Raw genomic sequence first — 17685 nt, 5'->3', positions numbered from 1 at the left:
GCTTGATATGCTAGGTCTGCTGTTCTTCGGAGATGTAGAATAAAAATTGCTGATCCCATAGTGTGTCTCGTAAGTTTTATAGTGATCTAAGATTGTGGATAGGAATTTGGTTGCTTCTGAACTATACTGTGTGTGATAAAAATAATATACCATGCATTGTGATTCTGGATACATGAAAATACAATGCACCTGACCCAAATCATGTTTAGTGAGATGCAGACCCCTCTTGATTTCAGGGGGAATGACTGACTTGGAAGAGTGTTTTAGGACTGACCACTTAGGACGTTTTTCATGTGACATTCTGTGCTTGCGCCCAATAGTCAGATACAAAAGGCACATTCATTTTATCAGTTGCTAATGGTGCATTTAGATAATCACTTTTTATGGGAGCTTCACTGAGGATTAAACTTGACTATTCAATTCCTAACTGCTGTGGAATGTGAGAAATCGGCTAAAAAGTATTGCAAATTGAAATGGCATCAGAGAATATGAAAGTTATGTCTCTGATGTCAAGGTCTGTGATGGCTCATTCACACAAGCATGGAAGCTCATGTCGTCCTGAGGATTAATATGCATGCGTGAACTAGGCCTAAGTTATGCCAATAAATTAGCAATATCCTTCTGATGAAGGATACTTCTGGACACTTTGATATGTATTTATAGAATTGCAGCTTTAACTCATTGAGTCATTTCTTCTGTATCTGATTCATGAAAACACTCTTTGGAGCAGATCCAAACACCTATAATCAGTGCACCTAATGAATTTTTTTATCCCACCCCTTTTGAGCAGGAGACCCCCTCACCATATGACAAACTGCTTTTAAAACTCCTTCCGCTAGGAAAAAAAAAGTATGGTGTTTGCTACTTTAGAAGCTTCTTAGGATATATACTGCTGGTTTAATTGTTTGCTGGACCACGGTCAAAGACACTGTATTAGGATAAAGTCCTCATCTTATTGAAATCAGTGGTAAAATCCCATTGATTTAAGTGGAAGAGATTGTAGCCTTAGTGGGTAAAGACTAACCTATAATACCTTCTTGTGTAAACGCTTTTATAATGACTGGAGTGGTTATCTACCATCATCCTTACATAATCTGTAAGCAATTTTTTTCATGTAATTTGAAGAAGCCATTTATGGTCTGTAGTAAGATAGTTCTCATTAAGAACAACTCCCCAACAAAAATATTTTTCTCAGTCTATTGAACAGGTGTTACATTCTTTCTCTCTCACACACAAAGGAATGCAATGGAACATTTTACAAGCAACTAATAAAAAGGAAGAGAGATGGTTTATGGACACAAAACATAAATAATTGTTCTGTTACTGATGCAAAGTCATACAGGCGTCAGTATGAACAGTGGAAAGAAATACAGAACCACATTTTGCTATGAGAAGATGGAATAGCACTTGACACTTGGAAGAGAACCTTTATATATATATATATATATCTATATATATTTTAAAATACAAAAATATGCTTCTGTTGAAGGCTTAAAGAAAATAACTTAAACTATGAGAAGCAAGGAAATTCACAGTTGGGACGGAAACTCCTTTGCGAATCTATTGCAATAATGAGGCCATCATTTATCCCTTAGAAAAGTTAACACAGCGCCCATCCATTTGGGTGGAAGTTGTGCAGACAAAGGATGGCAAATGGAGTAGAAGTTTCAGAAGTGCCTAAATGATGGCTGAGATTAACCTGCTATGCAAGTTGGATCTCAATCCCAAACGTAATAATCTGTATGCAAAGAGGTACTTTAGGCTACCCCAACAGTCTACCTGTGCTTACCCAGTGGGAATTTTGACTTTGGCTCTGAAACCAATCCCCCGTGACATGTTAAAAATACTTTTGAAACTTCACCCAGTTTCAGAAGTGTTTTGTCATGCACCATAGGGGTGGGTGGGGTGCTCATTAAGAAATGTAAGTACAAAGCACCACAGGCTGCAAAGAACAGATCTTTAAATCCTTGCCACTGACTTGAGAGTAAGTGCTGCTGAAAGTTGGTTTACTAGTAACCTGCAATCTTCAAAGAGTTTATTCTGCAGTGTTCCCTTTGAAGTCTTTGGTCTAGTGCAGACATAACACTGCTGATCTCTTACCTATGGATAATGGATTGGGAGTGAGCTGTGAGCTTCTGCACTTCTTCCACCTGTTTGCTTTTTACCATAGTTCAGCATTAAATCTGCACCAATAGTTGCCTAAGGTTCCCATATTAATTGGGGACTGCAAATCCTGGTTTGGAGAAGGTATAGTTAGTGTTAATGATGATTTAGTGTTGATAAATATGTAATACAAATCTGTGATTAAGCTGACAAGTGACAGGACCCAAGATAGACCGGGTGTGTGGGGGGTTCTTGCACACTATTGTGTGTGCACTTAGCCATAGGATAGTTGTGAAAATACTATGCCTAGTGATTAAGTATGGGAGTTTCTGAACATTCTTGCTATTGTAAATTCAAGTCATATCCCTAACTTGTTTTTAAAAAGGTATTGTGTTGAAAATATAAGGCACCAATATGTTTGGAGTTACACATTGCTTCCATAGGGCTTCCTACATCCTAAAAGGAAAGTGCAGTTTCCTTCACATGCAAATATTTGCTCATTTTATCAAACGGCAGGTAGTTTATATATAAACTAACTGCTAACTCATGAACGAAATGAAAAATATCCTGTAGTAAGTTGTTTTTAGAATATCCTAGTCATTGCATAGGAATAACTGCTGCTTCCAGTCCAATCCTATGAAGTTTACTTTGAAATCAGTTGAACTTCCATGGGACTTATTCCCAAGTAAGTGTACATAGGATTTTCATGTCAGTGCTATAATCCACAAACCACTAGACTGGTCCCACTGGGAGTGCTCTTAAATAAGTGTAGTTGAGGTCTAATGTAACACATACAGCTCAATCCTATGTAAGTTTACCCCCAAAAGCAGGTCTAACTTTGTTTAAAGCAGGCATGGCCAAACTTGGCCCTCCAAATGTTTTCGGACTACAATTCCCATCATCCTTGACCACTGCTCCTGTTAGCTAGGGATGATGGGAGTTGTAGTCCCAAAAACATCTGGAGGGCCAAGTTTGGCCATGCCTGGTTTAAGGAGACTTGCTCCTGAGCGCATATGTATAGGTTGCATCCATAGTCTGTCTGAATGCAGGATCTAGTCCCAAACTATATTTTTTTAAAAGGAAGAAAAATCTAAATAACTTGAAATCAATAAAAATTTCCCTCAAACTTAAATTGGGCATAAATTATTTCTTCATATCTGAGAAACTGAGAGAAATGCATTCTTTAAAATTTTACCAAAATTCAAAGCTCCTCCTCCCTTAAACTCCTGAAGACATAGCTTTAAACATATTTTTCTACTGATCAATGACAGTAGCGCCCTGAATGAAACATGAAAATTAATATATTCAAAGTCCACATGGAGCATCTTGAAATCATACTACTGTCATCAGTGAAACCGTTCTCCTGATGATGAAGAGACTGTTTGAAACCACAAGGTGATTATTATATGGAATTGACGTTTTTGCTTTCTTCCTGTTCTAAGAGTTTCTTTACTAGTTTCTCTAAAGTAAAAAGATGTTCATCTACATCTTCTGGCACAAGATCCCTGAGGGAGTTGCAGAGTTCAAACAGGTATTCTGTGTTTCTTCCACTGGGACCAACTGCATTAAAAATCTGTTTGGCAATTTCTTCTAGAGGTGCTGGTCCAAGGTAGTTAGGGTTTTCGCAGGTTCCGATATATAACAGCACATCAAAGGGCTCCACTGAGGGATCTTTCGGATAGAAAATGACAGTTGTAGTCCTGTAGCCACCTTTCTCTCGGAAATCAAGATATGCTTTTACTTCGCCTTCTTGTCCTGGTGGCAGTTTGTATGCAACACCCCATACACAGCCCTGTTGAAGAACACAACCAGGAAGGTAAAACATACTTCACTTTAATGGTGCAAAAGGAAGCAATTTAAATCAGGGATGGGGAATCTGGCCCTCTGCATGTTGTTTGACTACAACTCCCATTGTCCCCTGGCATCCTTCTTGGGGCTGATGGGAGTTAGAGTGCAACAACAATATCTGGAGGGTCACATCCCTGCTTGAAAGTTTTTCAGATGAGTTTATATCCAGAGTGCATACATGCAATGTCTCCTTCATGAAATGTCCAGGAAATCTGTGTGTAAAAGTTACAACTACATGTTCCAAAATCCGTATTTCCTGGGTAATCCTGGTGACATGTTTGTAGGGGAAAATGGAGAGCCTACACCCCTCTCTTCATCCTGTTTTTCCTCCCACACAGGCTTATATCAAGTCTGGCTTGGGGGGGAAAGCTACCAGAAGGAAGGTATTACCTGGCAAAGATTTATTATTATGTTTATATTACACCTTTCCTCCAAAGAGTTTAAGGTGGTGTGCATAGCTCTCTCCCTCTGCATTCTATCCTAACAACAACCCTGTGCGGTAGATTAGGCTGAGAGACAGCAACTGGGTCAAGGTCCCCCAGTGAGTTTCATGGCTGGGAGGGAAGTTGCACCTGGTCTCTGCAGCCATAATCCACCACTGTACACCACACTGAGTTATTGCCATGTACTATCTAGTCCTGGCCTAAAAGAGACCTGTGTTTAAAAGTGACTTAGTCAATGTTATGTTTATCTGGTGTGTGGTTAGTAACTCTGTTAAATATTAGGAAATCCCCCTTTCTTGTTTTTTCCCAGACTTGTCTTGCTTTTTCACCCTGTTTAAGCTAACATGTAACCCTGTAAGTACTGTACTGTTGAAACAGGCATGATTGTGCTAGTGTAGTGATATTTAAAATGAAATAAGAAACTTGCTAGTTAGAAGTTTTATTCTTATTTTTACTGCACTTTTAGTGGTACACTAATAATTGAAGATTGTTTACAGACTATAGATATAAAAGTTGTTATCTGCATTGATCTGAATTAGTTTGTTTTACCAGGACAAATACAGTAGAGGGAGAAAACACACACAAGCTGAACTATTCTTTGCTTATAGAGGAATCTGTCTGTTAGCATAATGGGGTCCCAACTGCACAGCAGTGTGAAAAAACATACCAGAAAGGTACAGAAAATTCACAATGGCTGACACTATGCTGTATTTTGCTGGCCTTGTCAACTACAAAAAATGGTTTAAGTCTATAGCAGCTATTACATTGATCTCAATTCAGTGTTAGCATTACAGGGAAACTTTCTGAGATTCAAGCAGTTTTTTTCCGATCAAATGGAAAGTTCCATGTTTCAGTTTCTAAGCTGTGTTGCACTCAAATCTGCTCTTAACATTTAGAAATGAATGGTGTCACTGCCTGCAGTGAAAGTGGGTAAAGTCCAGGGGAGAGCAACAATGGCTGGTTATGCAACACCATCCACATTATAAAAGGATGATTATTATTGATGAATATGCTGAAATATTAAGAATAATAATACTGCTGTTTTGAATTTTACACCTTTGACATACTAAACCATGATTTAACATGGCATGCACAAGTGGCAGCAAACACCAGGCTTATGTGTTCCTACCTGGTGGCCAGGAGGATGAGTAAAGCTTTTACTTTGCCTTAACCTTAAGAGTGGCTGGGGAAACCCAGCCAGATGGGTGGAGTATAAATAATAAATTATTATTATTATTATTATTAACCATGGTTGTATGGCAAACTGGTTGATACAAACTGTGAGTGTTGTGGTGAGACCTACTTGATTAAGATAATAAAGGCATGTTATTTTACAAAGCTAAGCTATGATTAATTTCAAACAAACAAACTAACTTCTGAATCTGGTTTCTGAAGCTGGTTTGTTTAAATTAACCATGACTAGCAACAGCCACATTTCTCGGTTTAAATCACACAGGGAGTTGTAGTTAATTGGAAGCAAGAACTTCCCAATTCTTGCTGTTAGCTGCACAGGATGGAAGCATGCAAACCCACAGCTTGCTGTGGTTCATACAGTGTCCAAACCATGGCTTAGTATGACATGTGAATGCAGCCATTATCTCAGTAACCATTGCAATAGTCTGGTAAAATGGCTCACCCCTTCACCTTCATATTGCAAGCGGAAACATGGGCAGAAAATAGACTGAAAGAGGGATTTAAGCTCACCACTAATTTGAAATAGAAACTTCATGGCCCTTGTTTTTTGTCCTATCTTAGGCATGTTTTCTTGGAATAAGTAGTACAGTGTTCATCAGGGCTTATCATGGTGCAGAGAATTACAGTCATAGCTACTACACTGCACCTAATTCAGCAAGTCACAGGGAAGGAACCTTTCTGTTCATCTCTTCACATTGTATTCCAAGCAGATTTTAACAGATGTAATAAAAATAAAAGCATTCTGCCATTGGCAATGATTGAAAAATACCTTTAAAGCACCATGCAAATTCACAGGAGGTATGGATATCAAAGTTCTTGCATAAAAGTTGATAGCTATGCTAGGGATGGGAAAAGAGTTTAAAATGAAGAGTATACCTAACTACTAAAGTGTGTGTTGGAATTATGGATCAAAAGTGTATCTTTCATTTTAGAAGGGGTGTTGAATCTGCCTTGGATAACCAGCAGGTTAGGCAAGAGAAAAAAGTGGTCTCTGAATATTGCGAGTGTATCTTGCCATATCTTCTACCCAGTCCCCTCTGAAATCTACAGGTAGAGCTACACATTACAAGAAAAATAAAGGGTGAACTGGCCATTTTTATTCTTGTTCATTTCCCACATTTTTATTATTTGTAGAAGAGGAGATCGCTTCTTCCAAGCCAGGACAGTTACGCTATATATGGGCAATGGTGTCTAGTGTGGGCCAGGCTGTCTTTCCCTTGCTGGTGTCAAACAGCTGTTTGTGGCTTTTGTTCATTTGGCTGATGGATGAGGCCAAAGCCTTCTTTCCCTTTCTGTATAGCCGTGGCCAGGTTTGGGTCAAGGAAGCATTTTTTGAAGTTCATCAGTGAGCATGGAAGATGTTAAACACCCCTCCCTCCCTCCCTCCGAGGGCAATCACAAATTTAACAGCAGCTTGCTGAGATAATGTCCCAACCATGATGAAAGAGGGTAATTGGCTGCAATATAGTATCTTGTGGCTACACAAATCACTGAGAGAAGGGAAGGTCTTAATTTCTTTTGGTGCAGTGTCAAACTGTTAGGTTTACTGCAGCCACAAAAGTCACTAGCCTGCATTTTTTTTTTGGTTAGCCTCCTAAGAGGCTAGTAGCCTATGTTGCCATGCTGCCTTCAGAGGAGAGGAAGTCCCCTCCTGTGTGGCCTACATGGAAGCTCCAGTACAGAAAACAGGAGTCTTCAAAAGTGCACAGGAATTGATTTATTAGAGGCCAACCTGTGTGAATCAAGAGACTCCTCTTCAGGGACAGATGAACTAGCTTCCTCCGGGAAATGAGTTAAACTGTGTGGTTGCCACACAGCTCGCCAAGGCCTTCCCAGGCCCCCTCATCATCCTGCTCTGCATTGCAATTAGGCGTCAAAGAAATCTTCTGTAGCCAGTGGAAAACTTACTTGAAGCATAATTACAACTCAAGACAGGATGATCTTTATGGAGATTGTAGCTGGGGAGGGAGGGTTAGCCCTCTCCAGCTGCATTTCCCAAGCAAATTACACTTTATTTCGAGCCTAACTGATGGTGGAGAAGGCAGAGGCAGGCGAAGAATGTTGCATGCCTGTGTATGCTGCCCATTACAATTTTTCCAAATATGCCCATGGGCTCCAAAAGGTTGACTACCCCTGGTTAAACAGTCTTGCGTACTGTTGGGAAGGAACATATATCTGAAGAAATGGGTTGGGCTTAAATAAATAGTTCCTGAGTTTCTCTGGATAAAAATTGTAAGCTTTATTAACTATAAAATTATATGCATGTTTACTTGAAACTAAGTCCCACTGTGTCCTGTAGGGCTTGCTCCCAGGTAAGTGCATAGGATTGCAGCCCATGTTACTTTTTCTGTATTTCAAAATTAAAGAAATACAGCTGTACAGTATTATCAAAATATACTTCTGAGTTTTTCCGGAAGAATGTATATACTAAATGGTATATAAAAACAGAATCTACTATACCTCAGGATCTTCAATAAGTGTCACAACTCTTCCAGGCTAAAATTAAAAGAAATATCACAGTAAAAAGTTTTTATTATTAAATCAGTAGCAAAAATGGAAATAAATATATTTAAAAAGAGGACCACAAGACTATCAAACCAATACAATCCATTTGGAAGAGTGTGACCTTTATTTCTGATGTTGCGTGGTACTGTATAAAATCTGTGCTTAGGGCAGACACACTATGAGCCTGACAACTGCATGGCCCAGTTAAAGGCTGAACACTTACTACCGGTTTCTCTAATGATTTACATAACACTGACCAAAAAGTTGTGTCTTGAAGCTAGTGCAGATGCGGTGCAACTCAAAAGTTAATTGGGGAGTAAAAACCTGGAATGGACTACAGGATTGCATGCTCCCTCCTCATCCCAACTATGGATTGGACTTACTTTTTACCGTTCTAACCAAGGATAACAGAGCTAGTATGGTTTGGTTGTTACAGTGTCTGATTAGGGCTGGGGAGAACTGGGTTCAATCCTGAGTCAAAAGTGGTCTTGGACTAGTTCACTTACTCTCGTGTTTAACCTATCACACATACTTGTTATGAGGATATAAGGGGGTGGGAAATATGTAAACCACATTGAGAACATTGGAAGAAGGGACAGCTAAAATGTGACACATACAATATGGGTAACTATATCCCAGTGTTTCCCAACCTTTTTTGGGCAAAGGCACACTTGTTTCATGAAAAAAATCTCGAGGCACACCACCATTAGAAAATGTTTAAAAAATTAACTCTGTGCCTATATTGACTATATATAAAGTAACTCTCTTTAATAGGCATCAAATAAACACAAAGAAAGTATTTTATAATTACTTTATTATGAAATAGTAAGTACCATATTTTTCGTCCCATAGGACGCTCCGTCCCATAGGACGCACCTACTTTTTTTGGGGGGGGGGAAATAAAGGAAAAAAAATTTCCTTTATTCCCCCCCCCAAAAAAACCAGGTCGGGGAACAGTGGGATGGCGGTGCTGCGCCTCCCCGCTGTCCCCCGAGCTTGTGGGGCTGGCCCATGTCTGCCTGGCGCGAGGGGTGCTCTGCTTCAGGGCGCCCCGCGCGTCGGGCGGCAGGCTACAGTCCGCAGCATGGGGAACCCTCTGTTTCAGGGCGCCCCACGCGCCCCCCCGGGTGCGCAAGGCTTGCCAACACGAGCGCGGAGCACGGGGCGTCCTCCGAAGGGCGCCCCGTGCTCCGCGCTGCCAGCTGCCGCCCGCAAGCCTTGCGCTCCCGGGGGGAGATCGCCCAGGTGCGCAAGGCTGGCCAACACCAGCGCGGAGCACGGGGCGGCCTCCGAAGGGCGCCCCGTGCTCCCGGCTTCCGCCCGCAAGCCTTGCACTCTCGGGGGGAGATCCCCCGGGTGCGCAAGGCTGGCCAACACCAGCGCCGAGCACGGGGCGTCCTCCAAAGGGCGCCCCGTGCTCCGCGCTGCCAGCTGCTGCCCGCAAGCCTTGCGCTCTCGGGGGGAGATCCCCCGGGTGCGCAAGGCTGGCCAACACCAGCACGGAGCACGGGGCGTCCTCCGAAGGGCACCCCGTGCTCCGCGCTGCCAGCTGCCGCCCGCAAGCCTTGCGCTCTCGGGGGAAAATCCCCGGGTGCGCAAGGCTGGCCAACACCAGCGCGGAGCACGGGGCGGCCTCCGAAGGGCTGCCGGCTTCCACCCGCAAGCCTTGCGCTCACGGGGGTGGGGGGGAGATCCCCCGGGTGCGCAAGGCTGGCCAACACCAGCGCGGAGCACGGGGCGGCCGACCGAAGCGAGTGGCGATGGGATGTGTGAGGGAGGGAGCTCGCCGCCCCGCGTGTGCTCGCCGCCGCCGCCCCGCCTCTCGCCGCCCGACTCGCCCGCCTCCCTCCCACGGCACACCAGGCAACGTCTCGCGGCACACTAGTGTTGTGGAAACACCGGTTGGGAAACACTGCTATATCCAAACTGGGCTGTGTCCTTATTCTGGATTAGAATGAGCAGGCCTACCTTCTCCCTGTGGTGCATTTGAATACAAGAGAAAGGAAAAGGAGGAGAAGATAATCCTAAAGCCAAACTGCATATTACTTACACCAGAAGTGACTAAACTCTGGTCCTCCAGATGTTGTTGCATTCCAGTTCCCATCAGCTCCAGCCACCATGGCCCATTGTCAGGGATGATGGGAGTTGTAGCACAACAGTGTCTGGAGAGCGGCAGGCTAGCTGCCACAGCTTAAAATGTTGGCATACATGCCCTGACCCTTGTTGCAAAGAAGGGAACAGTTGAGGTGGGTAGCAGCCAGCTAGCTGAAGCTGACCTATTACCATCTGTTTCCTGCAGAGCCCATATTGCAGCTTGGCTGGAACATAATGGTTGTGAGCAGGAGGACATAGATGCACCTGAAGGAAATGTGGCCTACGGTGTTTGAAAGGGCAGCATCATGGGATAACACGGTTGGGCACATAACTAGGGTCTGCTGCTAACCCGGGGAGTCCCCTGGACCTGCTGTACCTCTGCCTGTTCACCTGTCCCTTCTCTGTAAGTGAGCAATGGTGGAAAGCGGGGCAGCAGCCTTACTCTAGACCTCCTATCTTTTAATACTCGTTCAGTCCACTTCACAGCAACTGAAAGTGCCTATTAGAATGCAAAAATGGGCATGAAGAAATACCAATGTGCCTAGAGCCAAATCTACAAACTGCTTAGAAGTCAATTATTTTGATTTATTTCTTTTTATTTTTGCTGGCTTCAGCGGGACTAAGCAGTGTTAAACCCAACCGGCAGGTTAACAAATTGGAGTTAATATTTTTTTAACTGCAATGCTCACCTATGTTTCACATGTAGGAAACACATTAAGGAATCTTTTGAACTATATGTGAGGTATTCTGATTATTGTGCAGCTGTTGGAGTTCTGTTGCCATTAGGAAAAAAATTAGCCAAAATAGAATTGGTCACTGGAGAAAACAGAATACTGAACTAGATGGACCTTTGATCTTTGATGTGATAGATATATTGCATCCTGCCCTCCCCCGGTGGAACTATTTTTTTTACTGCTTTATTCAGTGCATTACCTTTTAGGAAGCAAGTGCATTGCATTCTTAAATACAGATTTTGTGGAATTCGTATGTGGTAGAGAAATTGGTTTAGTATAACTGATTATTTTTCTGTGTTTATATTGGGAAGGGGAAGCAAGAAGCTTTTTTCCTCTTTTTGATATGAAAAAGCATTGTTCTTTTATTACCCATTTCAGAAGGTTTTTTTTTTTATGGAAACAAAATAGGACAGCAACCCAAGTCCAAAAATAAAATAAGTCTTGTGCTAACATTTCCTGAAAGTTTTGGCATTGCCATAGATCATTTTTTATTCTCCCATTTTTAGGTTGTATCATGCTTGTTTAAAGCAGTATTGGAGTGCAACAGATTTTAAGAATTACTAGGCACAATGCATTTTTGAGCAGTCAATGACTTGCTGTTGGATATTACTAAATCTAGAAAAGTTCCAGAATGTAAAGGGCTCGGAACCCAGCTTCCTGCATTTTTAAAAAAGTAAAATTCTAGTCTTTATGATGGAAATATGATTGGAAGTGATTGAGCAATACCTGCTGAAATCCTGCAAGCGAGACAGAATGTGTGTGCATGTGTATGTCAATGCCTTGTCTGTGACAATCAAGAACCATAATGATCGATCTAAAATGATAGACATTGCAGAACTGTACACAAAATAAAACTGCGATTTTTTCTGGGAGCAAAACTAAAAGTGCCTGGGTGCAGAATTTTAATTTTTTAGCATAGGTTACACACAGTTCTGAGCATGGTCTATAAAAGAGTAAACCACGTACTTTAAAATTTTGTCTTTATCACCAGAAACATTTCCCCCCTTAGTTGGGGACACCCTGATTCCTAGGTAATATTAAAGCTTTGTGCAGACATGTTGTTTGAGAACAGGTTCATTAAAGTAATCTCAGTATGCTAACTTCATTCACTGGTGGTATTTGCATGTACACTATGTTCCTGAGAACTGGGTACCGCCCCCAGGTATTTAGCAAAGGAATTTAGCACCAGATCTTATATCTGAACCAGACCTCAGAATCGGCCTTAAATAGTTATATTGAGCTGATGTCTAACCTCAGTTAACTCACTATGTGACCTAAGGCTGTTGTCAACAAAATGGAAATAAGAAAGAGGTACACTATAATTTGTATGTAGTTTCTGTCTCCCTGCTCTTCTAAAGAACAGTCATTTATATATATTTTCTGTACATCAAATACTAATCGACACTTGGCTCAGTTTAATCCACTTGGCTGTTTAAAGAAACAGTTTTACCCAGAGTAGTCATTAATAATGTTTTGTACAATAGAGTTGCATGTTGTACCTGTTTTTTCTTTTTAAAAAACAAGCTGTTGTCTGTCTTGCAGTTTGAGTCAGATTGTCAATCTTAATCTTTGTTGCAAACTTCTTGTTCATGCAGAACAAAAGAAAAAATGCAACATACATTATATCAATTTAGCATTTTTCTGTAGATTTATGGCTGTGTTTTCACAAAATATTATGATGCACCTTAAAATGATTCCCAGAAGTCTTATTTAAGAACTACAGGTTAGAGATGTGAATTTGGTAAATGTAAAGTAAGGGGTTCTGAAAGGCACAAGCTGTAATAAACAACAATATGGCATATTCTCATTCACAAAATAATGCCGATTATTTCTAAGTGTTGCTTCATGTATGTTGACAGACAGCTAAGTACTTCTGATGACTGAATAATTTGCCGCATATGCAGCTGTAAATAACATAGCCCAGCCCTGTCAATGCCATTCTCTTAGATTTCTGGACGTTTCTGGATCCCATTGTTTCCTTAGCTCAACAAATGCTATTTAGAATTATATAAGCTCTATAGCCCTTGTATAGTGAGAAGCACATTGGGTTTCAAAGTACTTTAAAATCTATTATTTCCATTGAGGTATCTTTAAACATGCACTTTCCATGAAATGGGACAGTTTCCGAGAGTTCCTCAGAAATTTGGGATGCACAAACGTCTGATGGGTGGATGAAATATTTATGTTCTTTATACTGCTAACAGCATACTGAAACTCATACAAACACTAGCTAGAATGGATGTGAGTTGCTTAGATATTTTTTCTAGTAGCTAACAGCCTTAATTTTATCAATTGTGACATGAAGCTGCAGAAAATGCTACAAATACAGTAGTGCCCCGCAAGACGAACGCCTCGCAAGACGGAAAACCTGCTAGACGAAAGGGTTTTCCGTTTTGGAGGCGCTTCGCAAAACGAATTTCCCTATGGGCTTGCTTCGCAAGACGAAAATGTTTTGCGAGTTTTTGCGGGGTTTTTCCCCTCCCCCCCTTTTCCTAAGCCGCTAAGCCGCTTATCAGCTGATCCGCTGATAAGCCATTTAACAGCTGATCGCTAAAAGCCGCTAAACTGCTAATAGCGCTAATCCGCTAAGCTGTCAATGGGCTTGCTTCGCAAGACGAAAAAACCGCTATACGAAGAGCCTCACGGAACGGATTAATTTCGTCTTGCGAGGCACCACTGTATGGCTATGATTCTAAATGCACTTTACTATTTTTTAAAAATGAAGACACTGTTATTGTGCCAATGTTCGCTAGAGAGAAGGAGATCTCTGAACAGTGATCTAGAGTAAAGTAGACAAGTTTGTGTACACTACCAATTTTTCTTGGATGGTGAAATCCCAAGCAAATGCTGAAAAGGATCTCTTAAAAAGAGTGAGGAGATTAAGAAAAAAAATATAGGGGTGGAGAGAGATACATGATAGTAGCTTATAAAGGTAGGGAATGGTGTGAATAGAGTATACAGAAATTATTTTCTTCTTAACACTCAATACTTGAAGTTGAAGACATTCATGAAATTGATTTGCAGTGGGTTCAACATTATAGGCAGGATTATATTCATACTGAATGGAAAATAAGGAATACAATACTGTAGGAGAAGCTGTACTGATAACTGCATTAGCGACATTATCTGGTATGTTAGTAACTAAGTTTAGCTATTTGGACAGGTAATACAAAATAAAAGAGGACGGAAGATCTCTGTCTTCATCACAGCAAGCTCCCCATGTAAAGATATAAAATTGTTTGGGAACCACCCACCCCCATCTGAATTTTTGACAACAGCAACATTAGCCTTGACAGAATGGGAAAATGAGAGTACAGGGTGTGCTTTAAGGGGAGTTTTAGGGGCAAGAACTACAGAATCATTGTGTTGGGCCTCAAGCATCATAAGAAGGGAAACCCATATACCTGCTTATGTAACTTGTAATAAAATATTTGAGGGGGGAGGAGAGTTTAGCCAGGGAGTAGCTTGCAATTCCACATGGGATTCAACATAGCTATTGTTTCCAAGATTCTCGGTGTAAGTACCGAGTTACACGTTCAGAAGAATTGCATCGTATTTTTCTGTTAGCATGCCACTTTGGGAAGCCAGTGGTGGAGCATGCATGGCAGCTTGCTTTTCCAAATCAAAACATCTCTGCACAGAAAGAATGAGTATTTTAGGGATGAGACTAGGCTAGAACCTTCCCTAATGTGCTAGGTTTCCAGTTGTGGGGAGTTTTTGATGAGGGAGAGCATTTTCCCCTAACTACAGTGCTCTCTGCGATTCTTCTAAACACATACATCAACCGTACCTATTTATGCCTAAGAAAAGGAAGCTGACCTAAATATTTCCCAACATAACCTCTCTCCCTTCTATCTGAAATATCTCAGGAAATACCCCATTGGATTTAGCATGACTTCTGAGAAAACATGCACAGGATTGGGCTATGAATCTATAAAGTTCTTTTAAAAACAAACTAGGACTTCTGTTTTTTTACCCTAGCAGATATACCCAGATTAAAACTCCACTTTCCCCTGACAAATATTCAAGAAAAAATAGGTGCAGTAGATGCTGACATAAGGCAGTGACACATGACTGAAGATGGGAAGCCCCCTATCCTTTGTGCTCCCCAAAATAGGGGACGAACCTGAGGCTTCAACAGTGCCAGAGTCTTCTCATTCAAAGGCCTGCAAAAGTTGCTTAACTATAAAGTGTGTGTGTGTGTGTGTGTGTGTGTGTGTCTGTCTGTCTGTCTGTCTGTCTGTCTGTGTCTCTGTCTGTCTCAACACCCACCCTGGTCTTTTAAGAAAGTTTAATAGTAACCCGCCCTGTTTGGTGCCTAGCATAACCGGCTGACGGTGTATAGCTTATGTAAGAGGTGACCCAATGTACAGCAATTAAGCAAAGGTACACAAGGAAGAACCGTCTTGGGAACTGTGCCAGCATCCTCAAATGTTCTCTCTAATGTTCATCTACTGTCCTCTCGTACTGCCTTCGCAAATGAACCGTGCCACCCCTTTCAGCATAATCAGGAAAATGCGAGCATCTTGCATAGGTGGTTGCACTGATTTGCTAACCGGCTTTTGCGTGGCATGGAGAGAGAAAAGCGCGCGCGTGTGTTTGCGTGGAAAATGTTTGCAGGAAAGTGAACGGTTACAAAACCCATATGGTTGTGCGTTGACAAGAGTAAACCCGAGCGGTAATAAGCGCTGGGCTGTAAGTGTGAAAGCGCGTCTGGTTTCTGGGGACTTCTCTGCGCGCGGGGAAGGCGGAGAGACACTCTTATTGTGTCTTGGCGCTTGTGTACCTGCGGTGACCGGGCAAATGGCAGCGAGGCTAGCTGCCCAGCACCTCTGCAATGGGTTGTCGGCGGCGCAATTCAATCCTCTGCAACTCCGCCAAACTCCAGTGCGCCCTTCCCACGGAAGGAGAACCGCGAGGTACCCCCGAGTCCTGCTTGCCTGCCTGCCTCTTCCCCATCCTCTCGCAACCTCTCGCCGCTCACCTTGCCCGGCACTCCGCGGTGATCCGTGCTGCCTTGCCAGAACCTCCTGCTGTAGCCCGTGATGTACCCGACCATCTTGTCCTCGTAAGGGAAATCCACCTTCCAGATGAGGGAGCCGTAGCCAAACACCCACATGCTTCTGGCGCCGCCGCTCTCCTCTCCTTCTTCGCTCTCCCGGCGATCGGGAGGCAGGGGGCGGCCCTGCTGGGGGCTGCCGGAGCTCTGCATGCTCTCCCCGGCCAGCGATCGCTCAGCAAGGCACCCTGGGGCTTGTAGTGCAGCTTGCTCGGCCGAGCGACCGAGCCCAAAGAGAGCCGCCAGCCTCCGCGGCTCCAGCGCCGGCTCCCCGATCGAGCCACGTGCCTCTCCTAGAGGCGGCTGAGCCTGCGGGTCAAAGGCAACGCGGGGTTGGCCAGCCTGAACTACAGCTCCCAGCATCCTTTTCTGTGCCGGGGGTGGGAGGCGATGCGGGAGGGCTGGGCTTCATAAGGCCGTTGCTTTCCCCCTCCCTTTCCTTCCTTTGATGAGAAACGCAACTGGTCAGCAGCGGCTGCTTTTAAGGAGAGGTGACCCATACGGTAAATTGCAAAACTCTCCTCCTTTTCCCCTTGTCCTCCTCTTGCAAGCTTGGTGGAAAGGCATCCGCTTTGCACGCAGGTGGATGCATGTCCGAATAGGGCTGGGAAAGAGCCGCTGCCTGTCAGTGCGAGCCATGCTGAGTTATATGGGCCACTGGTCTCGGCATAAGGCAGCTACCAATCTTCCCAGCCGCGGCTATACCTTGCCTGCTGTGCAGGAGGACCCACGGGCTCTAGGGGGCCAACCAAACCAAGAAACAGAACATTTAAATTGCAGTATTCTAACATAGCTCCATCATGCCAATTCATATTACATACAAAGGTGCATCTATTAATTTCATATCTATCTATCTATCTATCTATCTATCTATCTATCTGCACAGCAGGGACGCAGGTGGCGCTGTGGGTTAAACCACAGAGCCTAGGACTTGCCGATCAGAAGGTCAGCGGTTTGACCTGCTCCTGCCAGCCTACCAGTTTGAAAGCACGTCAAAGTGCAAGTAGATAAATAGGTACCGCTCCGACGGGAAGGTAAATGGCGTTTCTGTACGCTGCTCTGGTTCGCCAGAAGCGGCTTAGTCATGCTGGCCACATGACCCGGAAGCTGTACGCCGGCTCCCTCCGCCAATAAAGCGAGATGAGCGCCGCAACTCCAGTCGGCCACGACACCTTTATCTATATATGTACAGCATACTTCATTGAGTTTCTGCTCACAATGATGATACAAGACTGGATATCGGGATAGACTCAAACTAAATGGGGGAGAGTACTGAAATGTGTATATATATATATGTGTATATATATATCACACATGTTGTTAATATGTTCAGAAGGGGGAGAGAGGTTGCTATTTACAATTTTATTGTTAATGGTCTCTGACAACAGTTGCGGATTGGCTGCTTTAATTGCAAGATAAAAGTGGCATTTTATGCATGCTTAATGTAATGTGTTGTTTGGCCCTCAGTAGAGGTGGCAGTGCAGTTATTGTGCATGCCTACCTATAAGTAAGAATTTCCGGAGTAGTAGCCCTGTTAGTTTCTTACAACAAAACCAATAAAATGAGACTTGTGGCACCCTTAAGAGACTATACTATCTTTCAAATTTCAAAACTTCATGCCATAATAGATTTATTAGTCTTTGAGGTCCACAAGACTCCTAGTTTTACCTGTAAGTAGGTCCACTGAGTTGAACAACACAAATAC

General features: G+C 42.9%; 2 protein-coding genes across 3 annotated transcripts in view; one reads left to right on the top strand and one right to left on the bottom strand.

The window, feature by feature from the left end:
* The window catches only part of ASB3 (ankyrin repeat and SOCS box containing 3), a 46808-nt gene that overhangs the window by 1594 nt on the left and 27529 nt on the right, over window positions 1–17685 (top strand). The window lies entirely within an intron of this gene.
* CHAC2 (ChaC glutathione specific gamma-glutamylcyclotransferase 2) lies at window positions 1184–16363 on the bottom strand. Of its 2 annotated transcripts, XM_081854996.1 has the most exons (3): window positions 15906–16292; window positions 8049–8084; window positions 1184–3895 (listed from the first exon to the last, which is right to left on the bottom strand). In XM_081854996.1, the coding sequence occupies exons 1-3, from the start codon at window positions 16131–16133 to the stop codon at window positions 3506–3508; spliced, it is 654 nt and encodes a 217-aa protein (XP_081711122.1). In that variant the 5' UTR covers window positions 16134–16292; the 3' UTR covers window positions 1184–3505. The 2 variants fall into 2 exon arrangements, with proteins under 2 accessions (XP_081711122.1, XP_081711123.1); XM_081854997.1 differs by lacking the exon at window positions 8049–8084 and having other exon boundaries at window positions 15906–16363.

Source organism: Podarcis erhardii, assembly GCF_964252035.2.
Source record: "Podarcis erhardii genome assembly, chromosome: 3".
Classification (NCBI taxonomy): Eukaryota; Metazoa; Chordata; class Lepidosauria; order Squamata; family Lacertidae; genus Podarcis; species Podarcis erhardii.
The sequence above is the reverse complement of the archived record's forward strand: the minus strand, read 5'-3'. Positions and strand labels throughout refer to the sequence as shown.

Bases quoted from the DNA above. Each gene is read 5' to 3' on its own strand.
- CHAC2 (XM_081854997.1), bottom strand. From the start codon at position 16,343: ATGCTGGGAGCTGTAGTTCAGGCTGGCCAACCCCGCGTTGCCTTTGAC. The intron at 3,896-15,905 runs GTGAGCGGCGAG...GTTCTTCAACAG, and splicing joins ACCGCGGAGTGCCGGGCAAG to GGCTGTGTATGGGGTGTTGC.